This window comes from Manis javanica, chromosome 13 (assembly GCF_040802235.1).
Source record: "Manis javanica isolate MJ-LG chromosome 13, MJ_LKY, whole genome shotgun sequence".
Classification (NCBI taxonomy): Eukaryota; Metazoa; Chordata; class Mammalia; order Pholidota; family Manidae; genus Manis; species Manis javanica.
The window spans coordinates 90,164,850-90,176,733 of NC_133168.1; the positions used below are offsets into that span (position 1 = coordinate 90,164,850).

Sequence of the window (11,884 nt, forward strand, 5' to 3'; positions counted from 1 at the left end):
GTTGCAAGATGTAAATAAACACAGTTAAAAAGCAGATGATCTCAGTCTTGTAACTAAGAGAGCAGAGTATGTGTAGTTTCATTTTAAACAGCCTTCATCCCACCCACGTATTTATTTTTATGAAGCCACTATAAGTCTGGGATGTAAGTCATCTTTTGCTTCATTGAGATGGGAAATGTTACCACAGCAGATAAATACACCTAGCTTTTTGTTTTTGTTTTTAAATAAACCGAATTTCATAATGATTTTAGACTGACGGTAAATTGCAAAGAGAGTGCAAAGGTTTCCATTGACATACCCCTTACCCAGCCTTCCCTGATGTTAACATCTTCTGTAATAGGTGACGTTTATTAAAACTAAGAAATTAACATGGGAAATCTAACAGTAGTCCCTTATGTGACATTGTGCTTTCTGCGGTTTCAGTTACCCGCAGTCGACTGCAGTCTGGAAACTGACGATCCTTCTCCTTATGTATTGTCAGAAGAGCAATAATAGCCTAATGCTAGGTCACAGGCCTCCGTTCTTTATCTCCCTTCATCCCATTGTGTCGGCATCTTTGCATCTCACATTATCACAAGTACAATAAGATATTTTGAGAGGAGACCATATCACATAACTTTCATTACAGTATATTCTTATAATTGTTCTATTTTATTGTTACTTGTTATCCTCTTATTGTTATTATTACTTATTCTCTTACTATGCCTGATTTATTAAAGTCTATCACAGATATGTATGTATAGGAAAAAGCACATTATATAGAGAGAGATTAGTAGTATCTGTGGTTTCAGGCATCCACTAGGGGTCTTGGAATGCATCCCCTAAAGATAAGGGGGAATACTGTATTAACTAAACTATCAGCTTTATTGATATCAACTATATTTTTCGACATATTCCCTTTTTCTCTTGTAGGAACAGGTCTAGGATCCATATTGCATTTAGTGCATAGCCTTTAATTAAAGACAATTGTAGCTAATACTTGTATACCTGAAGTCACTGAAGAGATTAAATCCTATAGTTCCCACTCTTAAATAAATGCAAAATGTCTCTAAATCTCTCCCTCCATCCAGCTTCTATGAAGATGTGCTTTGGTCCTGGGAACACTGGTTCCACCCAGCTTGCAGGGTTTTCATGTGATCCCTCCTCTGTGGGGTGCTTACAAGCCTGGCTTCCTACTCAGTTGCATTTGGGTTGGTCTCCTGGGTGCCTTGCAGTCTGAAACCCACATCATCACATTGTCTTTTTCTCAGAGCTCTTACTGTCAAGGTGTCCAGTGTATCTGCTTCTCCAAGGATGACAAGTACGTGTACGCGGGCTTGAAGGATCGCTCCATAATCGTCTGGAGTGTGCTGGACGGTGAGTTATTCTGCTCTGAGGGCAGGACTGGGTTTACATCTGGAGAAGAAGGCCCTGCGCAGGTCCTGGGTGTGAGGTTGAAGGCACTGGGGGGAGGGATGAGCACATCGGACACTGATGACGTGCCAAAGTCCCCGGCTGCTGCCCCCTCCCAACCTGAAAAATGTGCCTTAGGCTAGCCAATCGTCGCGCCCCTGTAAATATAAGCTCTCCCTCCCTCTGCCTTTAAAAACTCGCTGCCTGCCCTGGGGAGTGTGACTTCCCGGGCCTGTGATAGCCAGACGGGGGAATATCACCCGGGAATGGCGCTCAAATAAACTGCCTGGCCCTTTGCTGCCTCTTGTTGCCTGCCTATTTCAGCTAGAATTTATCTTACACTGAGCATTAGAGGGTCCCACCCTGGCCTCCCCTAGCTGGGTCCTTCCACTCAGGGAGATGTCTGCAGGTCAAGGGGATGGGCCCACCTGGAGCTGCACCTCCTCTTCTAGACCCATGCTCTGGGTGCCTGGGACTCCAGAACACCCTCCCGGTGGGCTCGAGCCCTCTTCAGGGTCTGCGGGCCTCATCCTTCCGATGGTGGGCTGCACTCCCGGTGTGCATGCTCCTAAGCTGAGGGAGTGGCCATGGGGTGTGTGAATGGAGTATGGATGTGTGAGCTGGGTGTGTGCAGGGGATGTTCACATGGACGTGTGTGAGGCCCCTTGGGGTGTAGGACGCAGCTGGATGTAGGAAGAGAAGGGAGCCAAGCCACAAACAGCTGGGTGCTGGCTTTTCCGCATCATATTCTCTGTACACCACAACGTAAATTCCAAAATGCAACTGAAGAGCCCAATTCTCAACCAAAATCTGACTTCCAGGTGCTTCCAAAGGCACATCCATCATGTAGCAGGATGGAGCATATTTCATTTAATAGTTTATTAGCTATATTTGCAATATTTACACATTACATCTCACAAGATATAGGCCTTGATTCATTCTCTTGTCCCGGATCCTCTAGACGTTAAGGGTGGCCTGTTTAAGACCAATCACTTTGAAAATTCCACTCCCCTTGGTCTGTTCATTACCCTGAAGGTGTACTAATGAGAGTTAACATGTCTTGTGTAGCAAGTACTGTCAACAAGACATTTAATTCTCTTGATAGTCGCTCCCATTTTATAGAGCAAAAATTGAGGCTCTGAGGGATGGGGTGAGCTGCCCAAAGCCACGCAATGAGAAACTGGTAGGCTCCGGTCTGAAGGTGGTCCACCTGGACCCCGTGGCCACCTCTGTCACCTTCCTACACGGTCTTCTCTAGAGAAGGGAACACCTATGACACTGGCAGGGGGTAGGCACCATTGCTATTCCCATTTGAGAGATGAAGAAGCTGAAGTTCAGAGAGGGTAATAGATTTGCCCAAGGTCACACAGCAGGCAAGTGGCTGAATGCATATCAGGGAGAGTTGGATACACTGTGATGGAATACATCCTGATCAGGTATGTTGTAGTCTGTTACATTGTAGCAAATATGCCTGGCCAGCAGTCACCAATGGCTTAGTGGCTGAGGTCATGGGTCTTAGCAGCTTAGAGTCATGGCCTTAAAAGCCCGTCCTGGGCAGGTTCACAGCCTCTGTTTCTACTCTTCCTTAGCAATGTACTGAGCTCATTCTGGGCTGAAACCAATACTAAGCACCTGACATGCATGACATTCAAACCTCCAGAATTCCCCTCAGCAGGTAGGTTGTCGTTTCCACACTGCAGATGAAGCAAGAGGGACCGCAAGAAGTGGAATGCCATGCCTAAGCTAGTCAGGGGCATAGGCTGGGATTTGACCCCATGAAGCCAACTCTCAAATGTGCGAGATTGGATCTCTGTGGCCCCCATTTCTCATTTGTTCTCTGCCTTACATCCCCCACAGGCACCCTGCTGGCTGTCCAGTTCGTCCATGCCATGGTGGACAGAATCATCCCGACGTCTAATGGCTTCATTGCCCCCACGAGACATGGCTATCTCATCCGTGAGCGTTTCCAGTGCCCTTCCTCAAGAGCCTCACAGCAGGACCCTCTCAAGAACTTCAAGAAGGCAGTGTGGATGGTCAAAGCCAGGCACAGAGAAGAGCTGGCTGCGGCTGCAGGAGCCCTGCAGGATTCAAGATCAGGGAGTGCCCAGGGAAATAAGTCCAAATCAAACAAACGCTCACAAGTCTGCCTGCTAGTATAGAAACCCCTTGGTGGGGGGTGGGGGTGGGGCTGGGATTCCAGTGAGTGGAAATGGAACTGAGCATTCCCATGAGTTGAATGGAGCTTCATTCAATTTGCCTAAAGCAAAGGAAATGTATGTGTTGATGTATACCTGGACCCAAAGTCACAGATCATATGACCCAGACCCATCTTTCCATTCTTCTCTCCTCCTCGTTGGCTCTGTTGACAGACCTGTAACCCCCAGGTTAGCAAGATAGCAGCCAAGTTTATGAGAAAAGATCTTTTCCCAGCAGTTTGAATCAAAGTCCTGACCCCAATTCTACTGGCTTCAGTTGACTAGGACAGAACCACTGCTCCTGGGAGAATGCAGCATTGTGATTGGCTGACCTGACCCAGTGTGAAATTGGAATCAACATCGCCCCCCCCCGCCACTCCCTGCAATTACGTTGGGAGAGGCTCTTCCCGGGAGGGAGCCTAGGGTCCTGGCACTAGGCAGAGGGGGATGGATGGATATAAGACCAACCAAACCACACGTGTGGACTATAGAGCTTTTCAATGTATAAAGCATCAGGTGCTATGTCTGATCCTTACAGCCCATACTTTGGGGGGTGGGGACAGGAGTTTCTGCATTTATTTTACAGACAACAAAACTGATTCATGCAGAGGCAGCTTTGATTTACTCAAGATCAAAGGCCTGAGGTGCAAGAGCTCTGAGAAATGAGAACTAGGAGCTGTCCTGTCCCAGTCCTTATTGGACCTCTTTCCTCCAGTTTAATCTTGGAAGCACAACTGTCTGTTCCACTAGTGGCACACTCAAATGCTCACAGGGGCCAGCAAGCAATCTTGATGCTTGCCATGCACCAGGGTGAGCAAGAGAGAATGTTGCAGACCATGGGAATGCGGAGGGCACACACTCTGCCTTGGGTGGGCAGGGACACCCTGATTCCATGGAGTGATTCTAGAGTCTCTGTTGTCTAAGAAATCCAGACTTTTATGTGAAATAGTCTCATTTTTAAAAGTTGGCATTTGGCTTAAACCTACATCTACAGGTACATTTGGTCTGCGTGACTCTAGTCCATGATCTGAATTCATGACCCATACTGGCACTGAAATAATCAGCCTGTTACAGTTCTCCCATCCCTACTCCTGTGCTCATTGGGAGTACTTGGAAGGTAAAGATTTTTTATCTTAAAAACTGGAAGCTCTTTGAAGCAAAGATGGCCAACATCTCGCTTTGTGCTTTTGGGCCATCCCAGCGTCATACAAGTCCAACAGTCAGAACATCTTTCATTCCACTTAAATGGATCTTTCTTCTTTGCCCACAACCTTCTAAAAGTCCTGCTTTTTTTTCTGGGGCTTATGCTATAAAGATAGGAGAGTCCAAACCTTCAAGGTGCTATTCCTTCTCCCCTTTGTTGAGTTCCAGACAGAGTTTCAGAAAGAGCAACCTTAGAAACAGAGGACTCTGAGCTGGAGTGACCCCACTGACAGTCTGGTTCAATCATTTCCCAAACTAGGGTTCCAGGGAGGGCTTTGGCAGTTCAGCAAATGCTAGCATCAAGGTCCATTGTTAAATAATATCTTAGGCTGTAATTTTTAAAATGCATGCATGTTCAGGTACGCTGGGCAGCAGGTTTTCAGATGTTAGAGATAACTAAATTAGGATCATCCTGACATTTAATTTAGATAGTAAGGGGAACCCTTACTACCACCTCTCTCTGAATCAGGGGGTTACACAACCCAGAAGTAAAGTGGATATTGTGGCAGAGTAAGATTTCAGCTACAACTTTGGGTTTAACATGTGTGTCCATCTCAATGGCCTTGGTGAGAAGCAATTGCTTTGTACAAAATACTAATTTGAACATAGGACAGAAATTTTTTACTAATAAAATGCTACTCTGAATTGTTGCTTATGTTGGGATTTTTGCAGTGAGCTTTCATTTGAGAAAGAGTTTGGCTGCTATGAGTGTTTGACAAGCATTGTGTTTTGAGGAGGAGTGACTCTCCTGAGGTCTGCCAGCCAAGGCTGAGCCAGAAGAGTGTGGTCCTTGCAGTGCCTCCCTTGCCCTCTCACATTAAGCAGGACCATGTAATGTATCACTCAGACTGGAACACTTTCGGAGAGTAAAAATGGTGTCGGGCAGCTGCGTCTGGGGGGTCTCTCCCTGTGCACTAGATGAAACCTCAGCCTGGACAGGGGAGGGTTCTTGTCTCTGATGAAGAAAGAATTCACCAATGGGTTGGGTGAATCTAGGTAAGGAAGGAAATCATCAAGGGGAGAGTAGCAGTGAACAGCAGCAGCCACGCAGGCTGCAGAGAGCAAGGAAGAGCAGAGGGAGGAAAGGGAAGCTCACTGAACTCCTGCTCAGCATGGGGCAATCTCATGCCAACTCCTAAAGCCAGGCTCACCTGGCGCCCAGCATCCACTTGGATCTGCATGGCCTGGGAACGGAGCCCCTGCCACCCCAGGATGTGGGGGAGCTGCAGAGCACTGGGTGGAGTGAGATTATGTTTTGATAACTTCCCAAAGGCAAAGGAGGATCTTTGGGCCGGCCGCTACAGATCATGATCACGCGGCTGCAACCCTGTCCGGGTCTCCCATGTGACGGGAGCTTGCAAGATCAGATCAGAGCTCTCAGCAGCCCTTCCCTGCTTGTCTGAAGTAGGACTGACAGAGTGAAGACTTGGGCCAAGTCTAGAAAATAGAATGAAATAGCAAAGTAACAAAGACGTATACCACTGGAGGAGTGCAGAGACAAAACGCAGTAGGTTGGGCAGAAAGAAGTCTTTATTTAAGGCAAAAAGCACACACTCGAAGAAAGGGCAGTGCAGGCAACCTCAGAGAGGAGGTGCGCTTAAGGGCTTAGGATTCTGTCTTTTAAGGCTTTCAAGAAGGGGGCAAAGGGCAGAGTGGGGGGAGGCACAGGCTTGCCATGTGGTCTCAGGATGTTTCTTTCTAGTGAGGGATGTTATGTCACTATCCATAGTTTGACCTTTAGATATTCTGCAAGATAAATGGAACATAAGGAATTTCTTGATCCTGTTCTCCAAGAGAGTGGTTACCCTCAAGCAGTGGGGACATATCATTTAGGACTACTTGCCCTGCCTTAAAAGCAGGTGGGTTATTGTCTGATTACCATAAAATAAGTTCGGAATCTTGCCTCCTAACTCTCTGTTTTTTAAAAGGGAACCTTGGGCTTAAGATGGCATACTACTCAGTTTATATATTAGCATTTTTTACCATAGGCAGGAAAAGTTAATCATGATTCTTATCCCATATCCCTGCCCTACCTCAAAAGGAGGCACTTCACCAATTACTCCCAGACAACTGTAACTAACCAGACTGTCACAAGAGGATTGGAATATACAGCCCCTCCAGTTGCAACAGGAAGGAATTTATATTACATTATAGAGAGTTTTAAACAATTGAGATGTAACTGACATACATTACATTAGTTTCAGGTGTACGAAATAATGATTCTATATTTATATATATTGCAAAATGATTGCTACAATAAGTCTAGTTAACATCCAGCACCACACATAGTTTCAAACTTTTTTTCTTGGGATGAGAAGGAAGATCTAGTTTTTTGGAAACTTTCAAGTATACAATACTGTATTGTAAAATTATAGTCACCATGCTGTATATTACATCTCCAGGACATATTTAAAAATGGAAGTTTGTACCTTTTGACCCCTTCACCCATTTCCCCCCAGCACCCTCCCACCTCTTGCCTCTTGCAACCACCAAGCTGTTCTCTGTATCAATGAGTTCAGTTTTTTTTTAATTAAAAATAATTTACTTTATAGTTGACCTTGAATAATGCAGGAATTAGGGGTGCCAGCTCTCTGTGTAGTCAAAAATCCATGTATAACTTTTGACACCCCAAAAACTGCTAACAGCCTACTGTTGACCAAAAGCCTTACCGATAAAAAAGGGTCGAGTAACACATATTTTATGTCATATGTATTATATACCATAATCTTATAATAAAGTGAGCTAGAGAAAAGAAAATGGTTTCTCACATTGTTGCAAATCTCCAGAAAGTTTTCCAATATATTTATCGAAAAAAATCCACGTATAAGGGGACCCACATAGCCCAAAGCCCTGTTGTTCAGGGGTCAACTGTATTTTATTTTAAAAGTCTAGAGACTTTTATTTATCTACTTACCTCAACTTGAAAATGTTCAAACAGAATATTTTCTTACATTCCACAGAGTTGCAATGTGAAGACAATGAATATGTATTTGCTCGCCGCCGTGGAGATTCAGTGAGTGCTCTCGGTGCCCTGTCACTGCTAATCTTCAAAATGCTTCAAGTGAGGGCTGGGACCAAGGCGAGGTGGGTGAGGTACTCATCTCAGGGACGAGTTTAAGGGGGCCCCAAAGAACTCAACTGTCAGATAAGTAATGTTCCATTCCCATATTTTAAAATCAATCAATGGAATTGAACGGCATATGAACAAAACATCAGCATTTTCAATAAAGATTTAAACAAGGATATCGTTTAATAGGCATCCTTAGTTTTCCTAATTAGCCCTAAAATGTCTTTTAGAGCTGTTTCTTTCAAACTCGGACCCTATCAAGGTTTGTTCAGGCTTTGCATTTGCCTATTTTGTAAAGCAGGAGTCACCAGTAAACTACGGCCGGCAGGGCCAATGCCTGATTTTGTAAATAAAGTTTCACAGTCGCCTGGCCCATACCCATTCATTTACATACTGCCTGCAGGCTGCCTTCATGCCACAGTAACAGCATGTATGACTCCAAAGCCAAAAGTATTTACAGTCGGGCTCTTTACAGAAAAGTATGCTGATCCTAGTCTTAAGGCTTGATTAGATACAGGGTAAACATTCTTTTAAACAGATTTTATTTTGTAAAGCAGTTTCAGGTTCATCATAAAATTAAGTTGGAAGGTACAGAGATTCCCCATGTACCCCCTGCCCCAACAACACATGCACAGCCTCCGCCGTTATCAAGTGTTTATTTGTTATACTTGGCGAAACTGCACTGACACATCTGTTTAAAAAAGAATCAGCAGACCCCAAGTCACTTGGGCCGAGCCCCATGTCAGCAAAAGACTGCACTTTTAGCTCCCTTCCAGGACCGCAGTCTTAACTGGTTTCAGGCTGGGATTTCCTGGTTAGCAAGAGTGAGATAATCTGCCTCATAGACCCCTTCCCTCCCTCTGCAAAAAATGAGGTAATCTGCTTCTTCCTTGTCCCTGACCCCTTCGGCCAATAAAAGCCTTCCACTTGGTACAGCCCCTGGGAGCACCTTTCTGTTTGCTAGATGGGACGCTGTCTGGCCCATGAATCACTGAATAAAGCCAATTTGATCTTTAAATTTCCTCAGTAGGATTTTGTTCGCACCTCATGATCACAGGCCAAACCTTTTTGACAAGCCTACTTCGTAAAGAGTATTAGTTATCTATTGCTGCATAACAAATTACCACAAATTTAGCGGGTGAAAAGAACAGCCATGTAGTATCTCGCAGTTTCTGTGGGTCCTGAATCTGGGCTCCGTGTGGCTGGGTTCCCTGTCCGGGTCTCACAAGGCGCCCACTGGGCTGGAGTCTCACTGAGCGGATCAATGGCCTCTCCACTTACTCAGGTGGGCAGCACTGAGCCCCTCCAGCTATGGGACTGTGGGCCTCGGCCCCTAAAGGCTTCCTCGCGCCACAGGCAGTTTGCCACTTTAGCTGTTTCCTCCATCAAGGCGAGCAGGGTGGCACCCCTGTGCTGCTTCGAGGCTCTGACCTCCAAACTCGTTGTTAAAGGATGCTCCTGATTAGGTCAGGCCCACTTAGAATAATCTCGCTTCCAAGGAACTAGAAATCAACTCGTTTGGGATCTTCACGACATCTACAAAGTCTCTTCACCTTTGCCAGGTGGTGTAACCTAATTGCAGGAGTGACATCCGTGATACTCAGGTTGTGCCCACACTGCAGGATGGGGGTCAGATGGGGCATGCACCAGGGGTACAAATTTTGGGTCCCATTTTAGCATTCTGCTCTGGACTTTATAGAGATTTTGGCCATGAAGTTTGCCACTTGGGAAGACCTAGATGAGCTCCAAATAGGACCTTTGGATCTTTTTAGCCAAAATACTGTCCAGCAAACAGCTTGCCTATGAATCTTACCTTAATGCAATCAAACTTGTGAAGTGGTCAGGAAATTTGTGCCTGCAGGCTGGTCTATCTAAATTGTCCATGCTAAGGTTTTCAGTTTAATCTGTGTAGATGAGAAGAGTAAAGAAGAAAACTTAGCTTAGCCATTTTTAATGCTTTATAAAAATAAGAATGAAAAGATGTGTATTAGTACTGTCCATATATATGTTGGCCACACGCATGCACGCATACGCTGGGGAACAGGCACACACGTGTGTGTGCACACCCAAGGTGGAAGAGGCGGCTAGTTTCCTGTTCCCCAGGGAGTGAGTGCAATCTCTGACCACAGGAGATCCATAACAAGAAAAAAAGGAAAACTGAAAATGACACTTAAAATTTGAACAGAAGAATCACACTCCTCGGAGGAGGAGACATTGTGGGAGGATCCTGTGCCATGTCAAATGGCCACACACTCAGCCGGTCCTCGAGGACAGTGTCTAGTAAGTTGCCAGGAGGTGTTGGTGTGAAAATGACTGTCCAGACACCTGGTGGCCTCAAAGGGTTCAGGCCATCTCGGCTGCTATTCACACAGGAAAGCGGTGAAACTAAGCAGGGTCCTTTTCTGGACTGGCAGCCATTCATGCTTCCTCCTCGATCATCCCTACGTGTATCCAGCACTACATCCTCTGTGTTTTACCTTCCAAATGGCACCCCCTTCCATCCCCTCCTCTCCACCACCACTGCTCCCATCCTGGTCTGAGCCACCATCACTGCCCTTTGCCTAAATGATGAAACAACCTCCCTGCACCATCCCCGGTTCTTCTCCAGCCACGTCTCCGCAGAGCAGCCAGAGCATTTGCTTGCAAATTCAAAACAGCTCCAGTAGCTCCTTGCGTAAACTGTGCAGGGTCTCGACCAACATAAAATGCCGAGACCAACATTTTTAACCTATCCCGTAAGGATGAATGGTCTGCCCCCTCCAGCCTCTGCATACGTATCCTGCACCCTCTCTCCCACCCCACCCCAGCCCCGCTCCTCCACAGTGAGAGAACACTGATCTTCTTATTTTTATTTTTTAAAGTTTAAATGTACCAACCTCTTTCACATTGCAGGGCCTTTACACAGCTGTTCCGACTTTTGTAGTGGACAACTACACGTCCTTCAGGACTCAGCTAGAATGCCACCTCCCATGGGAAGCCTTCCTAATCCCCTGATGGACTGGGCTAAATCCCCAGAGTGGTAGCTTGTATTTTTCAAAAGTGGTCATGGCATTATTTCCTGTTCCCTGTGCTGTTCCAGAACCTGGTCCTTCTGGGTTCCTGCACCCAATTCCAACGTGTGCAACCTTTTGAGGGTGTTTTCTTGTGCACAATGCCAAGCAATTCTCGAATACCAGCGGTGCCCGAGAATTCAGCTCAATCCTGACACTACCTGCCCGGAGACAGCACCAGATATCCCTCAGGTTAAGGGCTCCATCCTACAAGACTGCCTTCCACCCCCGACTCCAGATGCCAGTCTCGAGTCTCAGGCTGTTACTTGTGCTTCTGACGGACCAACTACAGATTGGAAATTCCAGTGACCCCCTCCTTCGGTTCCATTAATTTGCTAGAGCAGCTCACAAAACTCAGGAAAACACACTTATGTTTACCAGTTTAATAAAGGATACTGTAAAGGATACAAGTTAACAGCCAGATGAAGAGAGACACAGGGCGAAGTACCAAATAAAGGAGCCTCTATCCTCTGGAGCTTGGGCTGGACTGCATGGCATGCGGAAGTGTTCTGGCACCCCAAGTGTGGAAGCTCTCTCTGAGACGGGCAGGGTGCCTAAGGGAGCAAAATCCTCTGCTCTTGAATTTTGCAAAGGCTTCATTGCATAGTCATGATTGACTAAGTCACTGGCCATTGGTTGATTCAACCTCCAGCCCCAGCCCCTCTGCCCTCTCTCCCCTCCTAGGGGTTGGAGTCTGAGGGCTGAGTTCCCACCCTTTTAATTGTATGCTCGGTCTCCCTGGCAACCAGCTCCTGCCCCTGGGTGGGGTTCAAAGGTCTCTCTGTTAATATAACAACACATCCGTTTCACCTTTTGGCTCTGAAGCATTTTTAAGAACTATGGATGAAGACCAGATAAAATAGAGAAATATATTTTGGTCATTTGATTGATCAAATGTACATTTCTTATAAATCATTATATCACACCTGGTCACTTCTAGGATCTGGAGTCTGTTTACCCTCCTTTTATTTTAGTTT

The 11,884-nt window shown here is 45.9% G+C and overlaps 1 protein-coding gene across 3 annotated transcripts in view; it reads left to right on the forward strand.

Moving 5' to 3' along the window:
* Positions 1-5,445, forward strand: part of NWD1 (NACHT and WD repeat domain containing 1) — a 68,180-nt gene extending 62,735 nt beyond the window's left edge. For all 3 annotated transcript variants that reach the window (XM_073220213.1, XM_073220211.1, XM_073220212.1), the window contains 2 exons: positions 1,251-1,356; positions 3,250-5,445. In XM_073220213.1, coding sequence (XP_073076314.1) covers positions 1,251-1,356; positions 3,250-3,551 — 408 coding nt within the window. In that variant the 3' untranslated portion in view covers positions 3,552-5,445. The remainder of the gene's footprint in view (positions 1-1,250; positions 1,357-3,249) is intronic.
* Positions 5,446-11,884: the final 6,439 nt, after the last annotated feature.